This window comes from Phocoena phocoena, chromosome 4 (genome assembly GCF_963924675.1).
Source record: "Phocoena phocoena chromosome 4, mPhoPho1.1, whole genome shotgun sequence".
In the NCBI taxonomy this organism is placed as follows: domain Eukaryota; kingdom Metazoa; phylum Chordata; class Mammalia; order Artiodactyla; family Phocoenidae; genus Phocoena; species Phocoena phocoena.
The window spans coordinates 100,496,749-100,510,214 of NC_089222.1; the positions used below are offsets into that span (position 1 = coordinate 100,496,749).

The 13,466-nt window shown below is 36.8% G+C and overlaps 1 protein-coding gene across 1 annotated transcript in view; it reads right to left on the reverse strand.

The window, feature by feature from the left end:
- The window catches only part of CRYBG3 (crystallin beta-gamma domain containing 3), a 110,620-nt gene that overhangs the window by 52,916 nt on the left and 44,238 nt on the right, over positions 1-13,466 (reverse strand). Inside the window, exons 5-11 of the mRNA XM_065876753.1 lie at positions 13,218-13,262; positions 12,868-12,983; positions 11,173-11,320; positions 5,983-6,119; positions 4,596-4,710; positions 3,416-3,451; positions 1,136-1,269 (exon numbers count right to left, since the gene is read on the reverse strand). Of these exons, the coding sequence (XP_065732825.1) occupies positions 1,136-1,269; positions 3,416-3,451; positions 4,596-4,710; positions 5,983-6,119; positions 11,173-11,320; positions 12,868-12,983; positions 13,218-13,262 (731 nt within the window). The remainder of the gene's footprint in view (positions 1-1,135; positions 1,270-3,415; positions 3,452-4,595; positions 4,711-5,982; positions 6,120-11,172; positions 11,321-12,867; positions 12,984-13,217; positions 13,263-13,466) is intronic.

Consider the following 13,466-nt stretch of genomic DNA (forward strand, 5'->3'; position numbering starts at 1 on the left):
CTCAGGGAGTGAGTAAGAAAGGGAATTTGTTGTTTGTTCTCTCTCCCCCCACCCCGCTACAGCAGGGGCCCCAATGAAGCCTTGCCTGAATTTCTTGTCAGCCTCCTATTGATTAAAGAGGCCAAGAACCCTGGTAAGTAACAAGACTAATTATGGACATGACCTACATATCTAATGCATCGCATACTCTCTTATATTTCCATTTTGGCTAGTGTGGCCATTGCTTGATTTATTGTCAGAAATTGCAAAGGTTAAGTCTCTAAATGTAGACCCTTGACTGATCTTAAACAAGTTATTTAACTTCTATGAATAAAATATTTGAGCAGCATCTTTTGCTAGAATAGCATGAACAAGTTATATGATGTTATTACTGCAAACAGTAAGAGATATGGATGTTTAAATTAAAATAAACCATCATTCCAAACAGTCCAACCTATCAACAGAGAGACTAACACAATGTGTCTGAAGGAATTCTAGCACTGAGTTGACAATGGCAAATAAGCTATGAGGAAGGCTTCTTCTCTATGGTTTTACCTGCCAGGATACAAAGGCACATCACAGGTGCAGTCATAGATTTTCTGGGGTTCTTGCCCCAGTAACTGCCGATTGAGACTGGGATGGCAGCATGATGGTTACACTTGGGTTTGTACTTAGAAGTTCTTAGGGAGCTTTCTTAAAACAATGCAGGGCCAGAGGATGACTAGTGTCAAGAATCCTCGACTTTGTAAACACACAATCCAGGCTACTTCTTTAATGAGGGAGGACTCACTGCCAAGATCCTCAGCACAGAAAGTCAACTAAGGTAGAATAGGGGGTAAAAATTGGGGCTCTCATTCATGTGCACGATCTGTCAAAAAATAATTTTATCTTGCAATTCTTATCTTCTATATTGTGTTTAGAAATACTAAGTGTTTAAGTTTTAGAAACTGTTTTCTTCATTTAATCTATCTCAAAATCTCTAATACTAACAAGAGTTCACAGGAAGCTGTCAATAACTCATATTTTTTATTTCCCACATTTCAGAAGGGATGTATAGTTTTAGACTAAGGTAGGTTGTTTTTGCTCTGCTTAGCATGTTTCGTGCCGATCTTCAAAAATCGACAACTGGATCACATATTGAAAATATAACACTCACACTCCACCGATGACACGAATTGATCCAATTCCATGAAAGTCTACATCATTTTTTAAAAAATTAGGGACAGAGTCTACATGTTCACTAAACTCTTTGGCCTGTCCATGGAAGTGAGGTTTTTCATAAATAATAACCTGAAAAATATGAAAGAAAATTACTTAGCAGCCTCATATTTTAGAATAGATACATACTGATTTACTTAAGTGACACTAAAGGCCACAACCTGAATTAAGGGCCACTGTCCATTTTCTTCATTAATACATACTCAAAATATAGCACACTGTCTGACATTCACAAGGAATATGTGAGTCTTTATCATCATAAAGCTAAAACATCTTGATAATAGGTTTCTCTCGTATCACTATACTCAAGTATGATTACATTGTTCTAGTTACCCAAATCCTAGGACCATCTCATGGAGTAAACTGTCTTATAACTGGTTCTTGAATTATCTTTCTATGTTTTTCTCTCTGTTCAAAATTTGATACAGACCTGCCTTACAGTTATTTAATTTCCTCTATAAGAAATAAAAACTCTCTAGGGGTTCCAGGGCATAATGACAAATTATCTACTGGTTTGAGAAAACATGCTGTTTCTTGTAGCACTGCTTGTATGGTCACTACTAATCACTGAGAAGAATTAGATATGCAAATTCCTGAATTTAAATACAAAACTTCCTAAAAGTTTGAAATGATTGAAAGAATTTTGGTATTTTTATTGGATATTTGGTTCAAATGGGGGAGGAGGGAATGCAGTAGGAAACAGATTTCTAGTATTTCATTTACTTCAAACTTGGATTGGTACAAGTTCTTCTCTTCTACCATTCTGATGCTCTTTACTTCCCAAACACAAGCTGCCCTTAGTACAGGAATGTGATAAGAGTGATAACAGCGCTCATCTATTCACACTCTTATCACTTGGTCCTATTTACGGCTAATGACATAATTTGTGTACAATTGGCAAATAAGACCCATGCTTAGACACACTGAACCAGCAAGTTATAGCTTCTTTATTAAGAAAACAAAAAACAAACTGAGAACATTATACAGACTGAAAAAAATATGTAGTACTGTTCCTGCTGTTTTCTACGTATTAAATTTTCAGTGTTTATTGGAAGTGATGAAGTATTATTTGGGTTTAATACATGCTACATATGCTGAACACATTCAAACTAAGTAAGAAGCAATAATTTTTTGATGAGTAAGTCATAAGCCAACACCTAACAACGTGAAAATTGTGACTATCCATTCCTTTCACACACCTCTACAACTTGTCAGACTCCCAGCCTGTCGCACCTGAAATTCTCATTCAGCAGACAAGGAGATTGAGACATCACTCAGGGAGTGTCACAACTAATTCTGAATCTATTAGGTCACTGGTTCGAAACCTTGGTTGTATGTTAGAATCACCTAAGAAGCTTTGAAAAATTTTAACCACACCCCAGACCAAAAAAAGTATCTCTTCCAGTGGAACCCAGGCATAAGTATGTTTTTAAAACTCACATATGTATGATTCCAACATACAGCCAAGGTGTATTAGAGACAGTCAGATACTAAGTTTTAAAAAACTCCATCTATGTGATTGAGAGAACGGTAGTCAATTCCACAAATTAGGAAGCCCAGGAATGGGAAAGCTGGAGGAGTTGTGCCTTGTTTTGGAGGAGAGGAGGATGAATCCCTGTCTCCCTGCCTGTCTCTGGAAATGCTGTAACTTAATTAAACAGAGGTTTTCTTCCTATCTCTCTTTACCATAATTTTATAATTCCATTTCTTTTCCTTTCCCAAAACGTACTTAATCCTGGCATTACTACTACCCCAGGTTTCATTGCCTCTACCGTCCCCTTCAGATACTCATACTTTCAAACTGACATCACCTAATAGGAGCTGCCTACACCTCCTTCCATCATCCTTGATCTCCATCCTCAGCATCACGCCCAAATGCCTGCCAGGTATTTCCACTTGAATGTCTAGCTGTCACCTCAACCACTCCACAAAACAAGTATCAAACCTATCATCTTTCCACCCTGTTAGGAGGTTCTTATTGGGTCTGACTAGGTTGTCAGAACAGACCTCCAGCTTTGCATACTGAGCCCTCTCCTCATTCAAGCCTGGGCTCTCAGCAACCACTGTGTGCAGTCACTTCCCACCACCCCAATATGCATTAGCTGGCTATTATTAGCATACATTCAGGTAATCATTTTTTTAATTTTAATAGTCCAAAATACTTAAAGATTAATACTCAAACTTTTTAGCCTGCTACCAAAGTGTGTTTAAGACTCACCTTTAAGTTCATAGGCATTTCCACTTTCAGTCCACCCTTAAGATGACAAGAAATTTTAATATTAGACATATACATATTTAAAGTACTCAAAAGTAACTAAGTGATGTATGTAGGTTATATAAAAATCTGATTAGTGAAGATTACATACTAGTCAAATTTAAGTTGTGTATTTTAAAATTTAGAAATTTAAGTAGAGAACTCTACAGTGGTCAAAATCAAGTCAGACTACTCTACGTCAGTGTAGATGGGGTAAGAAATCTTAAAAGATACTTTCTAGAGTATAACCACTACAAGGAAGGAAACCAAACTTTGGTGCTTAAGTACATGTGACCAATTAAAGATTTAACCCCACGGCAGAGTGTCTCAAAACAGTGGAGCTGTTAGTAGATTTAAAACTTTCATCTGGCAGAGTACATGTCTAAACCACATAATTCTAAATTTCTTCTCTACAATTGCTTGGGCTTTCTACATTAGAGAGAGCACTTCCTCTTCCAAGTTCTATCAACACTTCGTATCACACTTACTATCTTTGTGACCACATGGGTGTAGAGCATAAAAGGTAACCCACTCCTCACAAAAGCTCTAGTTTATAATTTCCTTGTTTCCAATGGTACTCCACACTGCGATATTCCTTAAAATTTCTCAGTTTTTCCTGTTGTTTTTTTTTAAAGGCACAGCACAACCATAATGGTTTATCACATAGTACCATTTAATTGAAGTTTGCCCCTCAAGTAAAAATGTTTGCAACAAAATAAATCATTAATGCAGGCACTTATTACTTTTAAGAAGGCAACTATTGACAGAACTGCCCATTATTAATGCTGAACTTATCATTCATTACTGCAATGGAAGAGTATAATTTCCAACAAGCAATTTTCTAATAAGCATCAAAAAAACAAATTCAGAACTTTGCAAAATTTTCACAGAAGACTACTATAAAGAAACTGCTTGTACTGTGATAAATTTAGCACAAAGTAAATTCAGACATCTGTCTTCTAGAAAACATTAAAATATTTTCGCACACACTGAAAGAAACAGAAGAACAGTGTATGAATAGTTTGCCCATTCAGTAGTATACGTATACATTTCTCAAGACCGAGATGCATGACCAATCATCAGAGCTATCTTAATTTTGAATTCATGGATACTTGGGAAAATGCTTCTTTTTAAATATGCTTACCATTTGAAGTGGATACAATGATTTCATTTCTGCTGCAGAAATCTCGGAGAGTCCATGGTCTTCCTCCAAAACTGTGGCTTGCCCCTTGAAATTAATATCCGGGTAGGCAAGCCAACTAAGTAAGAAATGAATGGTTGGTTAAAGTATAATAGGAATACCTTAATCTGGTTCTGTAAGAGTTGAAAGTTAAAAAAAAAAAAAAAGCTACAAAAAGTAAAAGAAACCTCTGTCACAGAATTACACTAGTAAAACACACTCAAAGTGACATTGCCAGACAGCATATAACAATGAGTGAACAAGTTGTTAAGTACTTACATTCAGATACTATCCTAAGTTTATTATACGTTTTCCAAGCACTGGCATTGCTTTCTTTAGAATTTTCCAATATTTAAAAAGTGTGAAACAATTACAATTAGGACGTAACTGAAAAATAAAAACCATTCCACTATATTCCATTCTTTTTTAAACTAGGACAATAAGAGGTAGGGATTCCACTAAGCATTTTATACCTTTGATCCACAGTTTTAGAATCAATATCAGTTCTTGGGCTGCCTCAGGAACAGCATTTGAAATAAGATTCCTAAAAAACCCATTTAGCAACCAGCTAAACTTGATAATTACAGACATTTCTCAGGATCATGTCAATTACTGGGTCTGCCCAACAGTTCTAATCTACACTTGGGGGAGATGAAGAAAGATGTCCAACAGTGACCCCCAAGTTCGACACTAACCATCTCCAGAGCAGATGAAAATGCTGAAAGAGAGAAGGATCCATGTTGAACCAGACATCACAAAACTTATGATTTAAGCCAATCTGGGACTGAATTAAGATTGAGTTTAGATCCACAGTCCTGAAGATACCTTTGGAATCAGAAAGGCCTAGTATCAAATCTAATGCTTACCAACTGGTAGCCTGGGACAAGCCACTTAATTTCCTCATTTATGACATGAGAGCAGCTCTACCTGTCTTCCAGGAATAGAGGCGTAATAAAAAGGTGCCATGTCCCTGGTCCTACGAGGCCCTCAATAACTATCAGCACTGAGACACTCTACAAATAGCTCAGGCTCCAGAATTTTAGGCCAGGGACATGTATTTATTTCTCAGTCCCACAGTCTGGTGGATGAAAAGACAATGGATGCATCTATCAAGAACTACGTCTGAGAATCTGTATCTGCTCCTGTGAGTCATATATCAAAGACTTAATTGGATCCGAAAAAAGACAGAATCTGTTTTAATCCCTGCAAAAGTCTTCCTTGGGTATCCAGAAGTATAAACAGTAAAATTAACTAAAACTTCAGAAATGTGTATGTCACCGATTGAAACATTAAACAAAAAGTTAACTTTGGTAACCAGCAATCACTGTAATAAAGAGAAACGGATACGTACACTCCTGACTTCACAGTAAAAGACACAGATTTGGGGATATTCAGCTCTTCCAAATTGGGGACTGCTTGCTGTAGGTAGATAGGACAACATGCTGGGTCAGACTGTGGGCAAAGTTCTATCTCTGGAATGCTGCAATCCTGAAAAAAAAATTGGCTTTGAAATATCTAGAGACACACACTCCAGTATTCTCAACACCCTGGACATGCAGTTACAATTATTCTCATTGTTCAGTTGAATTTCTATCCAAAAACAGCCTAAAGGAAGTACTGTTTCTCCTTACCAGTCTGTTAAAATAAATTTTTCTAAGGAGTTACGTTGATAACATGAAAATTATAAATATTATTGATTGAAAAAATATTACTCCAATTCTCTCTGCTTTGTTTTTAAAAGTCTTGCTCCATTAACCAAGGTTCAGATTTACCAAACTATCTGAGTGCCAAGAGTCTGTAAGCCTTCCTTCTTAGAAGCATAACAAAGCCATAGGGAGGAAGGGAGTTAAATAAAAGCTGATCTCATGGGGAACATAAAAAATAAATAACAGAGAGGCACTGCTCCCTCAGCATGTTATCCAATTTACATTGACAAAAGAAATAGGAATTAGAGGTGAGGGCAAAGGAAATGTTTTCCTACTTGTGGTATTTATTTTCTTTAGTACAAGTTGGTTTGAAGAAGAAAGGCATTATGAAATTTGAACCTATACTCCGTCACATGTCCACAGTCACCATGTCCTGTCAAACTTTCCTTTAAAATTTCCACTGTCAAGGTTCTTCATCAAGGCCAAGACTTTGATTATGGGCCTAGACCACCAGTCGAGTAAGCTTACTCTTTATAGAGCTGGGCCTGTGAGAACACCACTTCCCTCATCATACTCCTTGGCTCAAGACCCAAGCATTTCAAATTTATATTTCTGTTTTCCTTTCTATAATATGGCAACAACCCAGTGAGCTATACTAACTCCCCAAAACTCTTCAGTCATACTGGTATCCATACTACCTCTGCTTCTGGCCTCTCTAACCTTGGTAAATGTTTCCCTTATTGTAACTAAAGACAAAATTTTCTGTATTATTACTTACGAAAATCTTTTCTTAAATTTTATCGGAATATAGTTGATTTACAATCTTGTGTTAGTTTAAGGTATACAGCATAGTGATTGTTTTATATATATATATATATATATATATATATATATATATATATATATATTCATTCTTTTTCAGATTCTTTTCCCATATAGGTTATTACAGAACACTGAGTGGAGTTCCTTGTGCTACACAGTAGGTCCCTGTTGGTTATCTATTTTATATACAGTAGTATGTATGATAATCCCAAGCTCCTACTTGATCCCTCCCAGCCACGTTTCCCCTTTGCAAACCATAAGTTTGTTTTCAGTAGTCAAGTTCTAACTCAAAAAAGAGCTGGGATGAAGTGAGAGAGTGGCATGGACTTATATATACTACGAAATGTAAAATAGATAGCTAGTGGGAAGGAGCTGCAGAGCACAGGGAGATCAGCTAGGTGCTTTGTGACCACCTCTAAGTGGGATAGGGAGGGTGGGAGGGAGGGAGACGCAAGAGGGAGGAGATATGGGGATGTATGTATATGTATAGCTGATTCACTTTGCTATACAGCAGAAACACACCATTGGAAAGCAATTATACTCCAATAAAGATGTTAAAAAATAATTAAAAAAAAGAATAATGGGAGAGACCCCCCAAAAATAAATTAATTAAAAAAATACCTTATCATTTCTTAAAGAATCAAAACCACAATTATTTTTCTCTTCTCTAAAACTACAGATGTGCTTCTGTCTGAACACACAATCTATCTCAGTAATCATGAATGTTTAATTACACAACTCAAGTTTCAGTAGCATAGTTCTTATCCAAGACATTGTGACATTCAAAGGATTGTGCTTTAATAAAATAGGTAAATGCAATAACAATTAGAGGTGACAGTTATTAAACAATTATATTTTTATTATAATCTGCTTTGCAATTTTAAAACTGCAATTTTCTGATTTTTTAATCTTTCTTCAAACTGAGCTCTCTTATTAATCATTCTTAATCATTCTTATTAATCTGTAAAAGCAAGCAAGTTGATACATCTTGTTTTCAGAAAGTTAGTTCTAAAATGCAGTATGGTAAAAAGGTATAACCTAAAATATCCTTTAAAGTATAAAAGGTATATTTCCTTCTAAAGTTTCATTTAAAAAACAGCCAGAAATCTCCAGAAGTCACCTGTCAATCTTCAAGACTCTTTTGTTTGCTATTAAAAATAGAGCTCTAGTAACATTATTTAAAATGCTGCCATACTAATGTTCCCCCAGGGATCTGAGGTACAGTAACAGAATACATAACCAAGTGTCTCACACAAATAAGTTTCCTCTGCATTGTGTTATACAAACAATGTTTGGGTGGTGTATTTTAAAAGGGAAAAAGCTAAGAGGCGTGAGTCTACCACAACACAGAAGGAAACAGATAATGGAAAAAAGCATAATGATGGCTAAAAATTGAAAATAAAAATGCTTATGCTCTCAACTATCTTTACTAGAGGACAAATTTTTTTCTCTAGTTGACTGAAAAAGATTTCACTGATGAGTTCTATTTTCTCCATGGTGGCTATTCACGGAAGTAATGTCTTTTGCAAGATTTGCATAATTCTTGACAAAGGCAGTAAACACTAGTAACTGAAGGGCACCTTATAGTAACCTAGCAACAAGAAGCAGTTTACTCCTGGTAGAATTTATATGGCTTCCTCCCAGACTTTTCTAGTCATGATATACTTTATAATATCTTGGTGAAATCTACAAGCTTAGACTATTAAAGCAACTAGTAGGAATGGAGACAAAGCTATAGGAGAGAAACAGGGTGGGAATGAATTACAAAAACAGTAAGAAAAACTTGCCTCCACCTTACATGAAATACCTCCAGTCCCTGATCGAACAACAGATCTCTCTCTTCTCAGCTCATTAATGAGGGCACAACCTAAGTAACTTCTGAAAGAAGGAAATGTCATTCTTTGAAAATAAATATTAAATGCGTAATAAACAGAGTAATGCGCAATATTCCTTTTTTCTGTTTGAGAAAAGAAAGCACTTGACTCAAGACTCGCTGCACTGCTACCCCACCTCCAGTTATTTCCACTGGGGGCAAAGATGACCCTTGAGCAGAATCTACAACTGCTGATGACTGATGGCATCTTCTGTTACTTGCTCTATCTATTCACGGCAAAACAAAGACATCATGAAAGTATTTTCTTTAAAGAACATTAGAAGTTTGACTACTCAGATTAGAGCCACTAAAAGATGCTGAAACAAGATAAAGCTGGCGTAGGCCTAGGTGAATCTGGAATGGCTGCCAGGAAAATGAAGCTATCGATAGGCAGAATTTTGACAAGGTGGGAGAAAGGAAGCAGTTTGATGCCTGATTCTTGCTTTGTAAAATATTTAGAACAATGCTAATGCTTTTTCCATTCAATGCTCAATAGTTTTATTTTCCTTCCTCACTAATAGTTGTGAGCATGTCCAAGACAAGCGGGCACTAACACTGCAATTTAAAAAATGACTCCACAAACAAACAGTGGAAGAAGAAAAAAATGCAAGTATGACTTATTCTTTCTTATAATATATTCGAAGCAAATGGCGGAAGTGCAAATACCCATTTATATACCCAGGCTCAACAGATTGAATTTTTGTTTGATTTTATTGTTGCTTGATTCTGGGTGGAGGTTGCTGCTTACAATACTTTATTCATCTTTTTTTTTTTCCCCCCACTAGGCCTGGCACAGTGCCTGACATTCACAAGGCAGGCACAAAACCACACATTATTTAAATCTTAGAAGATTCCACCTACAAACTAATTATCTGTTTCAAGGAATTTCTCGTGAGTTAGCTAATTATGTGAGCGCTCAAATGCTGCTTGCTGAGCTGAACTGCTTGCGATTAAATTTTTCAATGAAAACGAACACTGCCCTCTATGTTGTAGCCATCAACCTCCCTGAAGTACCAGCAAGCCACCAACATTCACCTCAGTATCTGACACATGTGGCTCTGTTAGGGACTCCCTCACATCTCCCGTGCTGCCTAACTCCTGTTCACTCAGTCAAGATGCCAATCAGGTACCACCTCCTCCGGGTGAGGTACCTCTTCTTCGAGCACCTGTAGGGCCCTGCAGAGTACTTCTCACATCATATGGTCATGTGATTCAGCTGTCTCTTACCTAGACTTTGAGCAATCTGAAGTACAAGACCGTACATCACTTGTATTTCTATTCCCAGTGCCTATCACAGTATTGGGTCCAAAAGAAGACACAAACATTTGTTAGACAAAGGTTTGTTAACAGTTTTGCAGAAGGTATTAATTCATGCAGACACTCCTTTATGATAATATGAGTTTTCCTGTATGTCCTCTTATTTTTCTATATGCTATCTGCAACTATCAAGGTTAAATAATGTTGATTCAAGTCATCATGATAGGGTCCACTCCAATTTAGACATTTTTAGCATATAAATGGAATCTCCATAATGTGAAAAATATATATGTCCACGACTGTCACAGGAGTCACTGTGCTAAATCATGTACTACATTACTGCTGAAGGAACTCTTAAGAATACATGGGAGAATTCTGTCATTATCACTAAGTCACCCCTCCTCTAAAGCACCAAGGCACTTCCCACAAAATGTTTCATTATGTGGCAAGACCTTCCTCATCTTAGTATTAAATATTTTCTAAACAGAAAATAAAAAAGCAACACTTTTTCGCTTCCTCTCCCCATCCTTCCTTCTCTAATTTCTTCTAACACTCGTCTCTCTCCCCCTTTCTCATAAATACCACACACACACACACACACACACACACAGAGCTACAATGAGGAATAGAAATCTACACTAGAAAAAGATATATTTGTAAATATCTTATCCTAAAGATGTCTGGATGGTATACTCCTACTACTATTAAAAATACATATACATAACATGTAACATTTTATGTGCCAGATTACATGTAATATTTTAAATTTTCATTCACTTAACACTTTATGCATATCTGGTCAAAAAATTATCAATATGATATGAAGATTAATAAAATTAGCACAAATATTAGCAACCATTTCCTAGCATTGCTGGAACAAAGTACAGCTTTACTACATGACAAACAAAATAAAAAATAGGGATAAAATCAACTGTTCCATTACCTTTAAGACACGTTTGATAGATCCCAATACAAAGTTTCTTTGTGGATGCTTTCTGTTCTGAAGGATCCAGTCATGATTTAACACCTTTTCCCCTTCTTCTAGTATACATTTCTGACCTTGGAAATGTGGTTTCTCATATAAAATCCAGCTGAACAAATATGAAAGCATGATCAGTTATAATTAATTTTCTAAGAAACGAGGCATAAAACAAATGATATTTATAATTCACAGACCATCTTCTCTACTTAAATTTTAATATCTGGGCTATTTTCCACTACTAGCATATAATCCTATTTTGAAACAATGATAAATATGCTAATGTAAGGATAAGCAAAGAGTGAAGAATAAAAGTGCACAGAACTCGGAAGTAATACTTCCTGAACACAGCACCACAGTCTATGCCTGTGCCTGTATTTATGTATACATACACTTTACAGATGCTGTATACACATTTACATGAAAAACAATAGCTGGGGCTTCCCTGGTGGCACAGTGGTTGAGAGTCCGCCTGCCAATACTGGGGACACGGGTTCGTGCCCCAGTCTGGGAAGATCCCACACGCCGCAGACCGGCTGGGCCCGTGAGCCATGGCTGCTGAGCCTGCGCGTCCGGAGCCTGTGCTCCACAACGGGAGAGGCCACAACAGTGAGAGGCCCGCGTACCGCAAAAAAAAAACCCAAAAAACAAACAAACAACAGCTTAACAATTCCAAATTCCACTTCTACCCTAATTTTCCTGTCATTGGACAATAGAGCACGTGTGTCTCATTTTATAACATGAAGATATACTACACAACACTGCTTTAACGTGACTGACCAGTGGGTAACGCAAACACTGGACAAAGGAACTCTGGCCCCCACATGTCCAGGGGACATGGTCCATAATAACAAATGAGGTTTTCCATCATTTTTACACCATACAAAGAATCTTTCACTTCTTGAGCAGATCAGTGATACAAATGACTTTTTAAAAATTTATTTTTGGCTGCATTGGGTCTTTGTTGCTGTATGTAGGCTTTCTCTTATTGCGGAGAGTGAGGGCTACTCTTCATTGCAATGCACGGTCTTCTCATTGTGGTGGCTTCTCTTGTTGTGGAGCACGGGCTCTAGGCGCACAGGCTTCAGTTGTTGTGGCACGCATGCTCAGTAGTTATGGCTCACAGTCTCTGGAGCGCAGGCTCAGTAGTTGCGGTGCACGGGCTTAGTTGCTCCACAGCATGTGGGATCTTCTTGGATCAGGACTCGAGCCCATGTCCCCTGCACTGGCAGGCGGATTCTTAACCACTGTGCCACCATGGAAGCCTGATACAAATGACTTTAAGCATGTGGCCTTCACATTCCTTAGTGTCCCACAAATTTTGAACTCATTTTCAAAGCTATGCTTCGTTCAATTGAAGCCTTCAACTAAACTTGCCAAATCTGTCCTGCTAATAATGCAGTTACAAAATGGTACTGATTATATATACTGTATATATTAGGACTTACTACTTACTGCAGGCTGTAAGTACTAAAAACAACCTACATTTTCTGTCACAGTAAATAAAGAGAACAATTAAGTTAAAAATACAAATAACATTTCAAACAGTTATTCTAGAGGAAAAGGAATGTGACCTCGATACAAAAAACATAAAGCATAAACAGCAAGAAAACACTTAATTTAGGGGGAAAATGCTATAAATTTTAAGAGATCTCTTACCAGCCCCTTACAACTTTTATCAGTACCCCATTCGGAAAGGACCAAGATGTAGCATCGGGAATATTACAGTAGATCTCTTGTTTATATTTACTTCCATGGAGATCATAGATAACCAGCTGCAACACACAGTAAGTAGGCACAATAATTTTAAGAATGCATTTAAAATTCCAAAATGTCCTAGAATGTAGAAAATAAAACATCCTAAATATATAAAAATATTACTTTAGATGCTAAATCCTTGAGTAAAACAATCATGTTCTAAGTCAGTTAGAAGTACTTACTTTAAACTCCCAATCGTAAAAGTAACCTTACTTCTTTTATTTTAGTCTACCTAAGAAACTTGTGCTTACCTTCCCAGGTCTTGGGTTACACTTCAGAGTTTGTTTGTCAACATTCTGAAATAATAAAAGTGGAAGAAGTAAGCCTTAAGAAACATAAACAGAAAGATATACAGTTCACTTTCTTAGCGGTCACAGATCCAATTCATCGCATATTTATTTAGTGGGCGTCATTACAAGGTGCACCTCTAGGTACTGTAAGGGATCTAAAGGTAAATACAAAGGAAAATAAAGCTTTGTCTCTGCCCTCAAGAAGCTTAC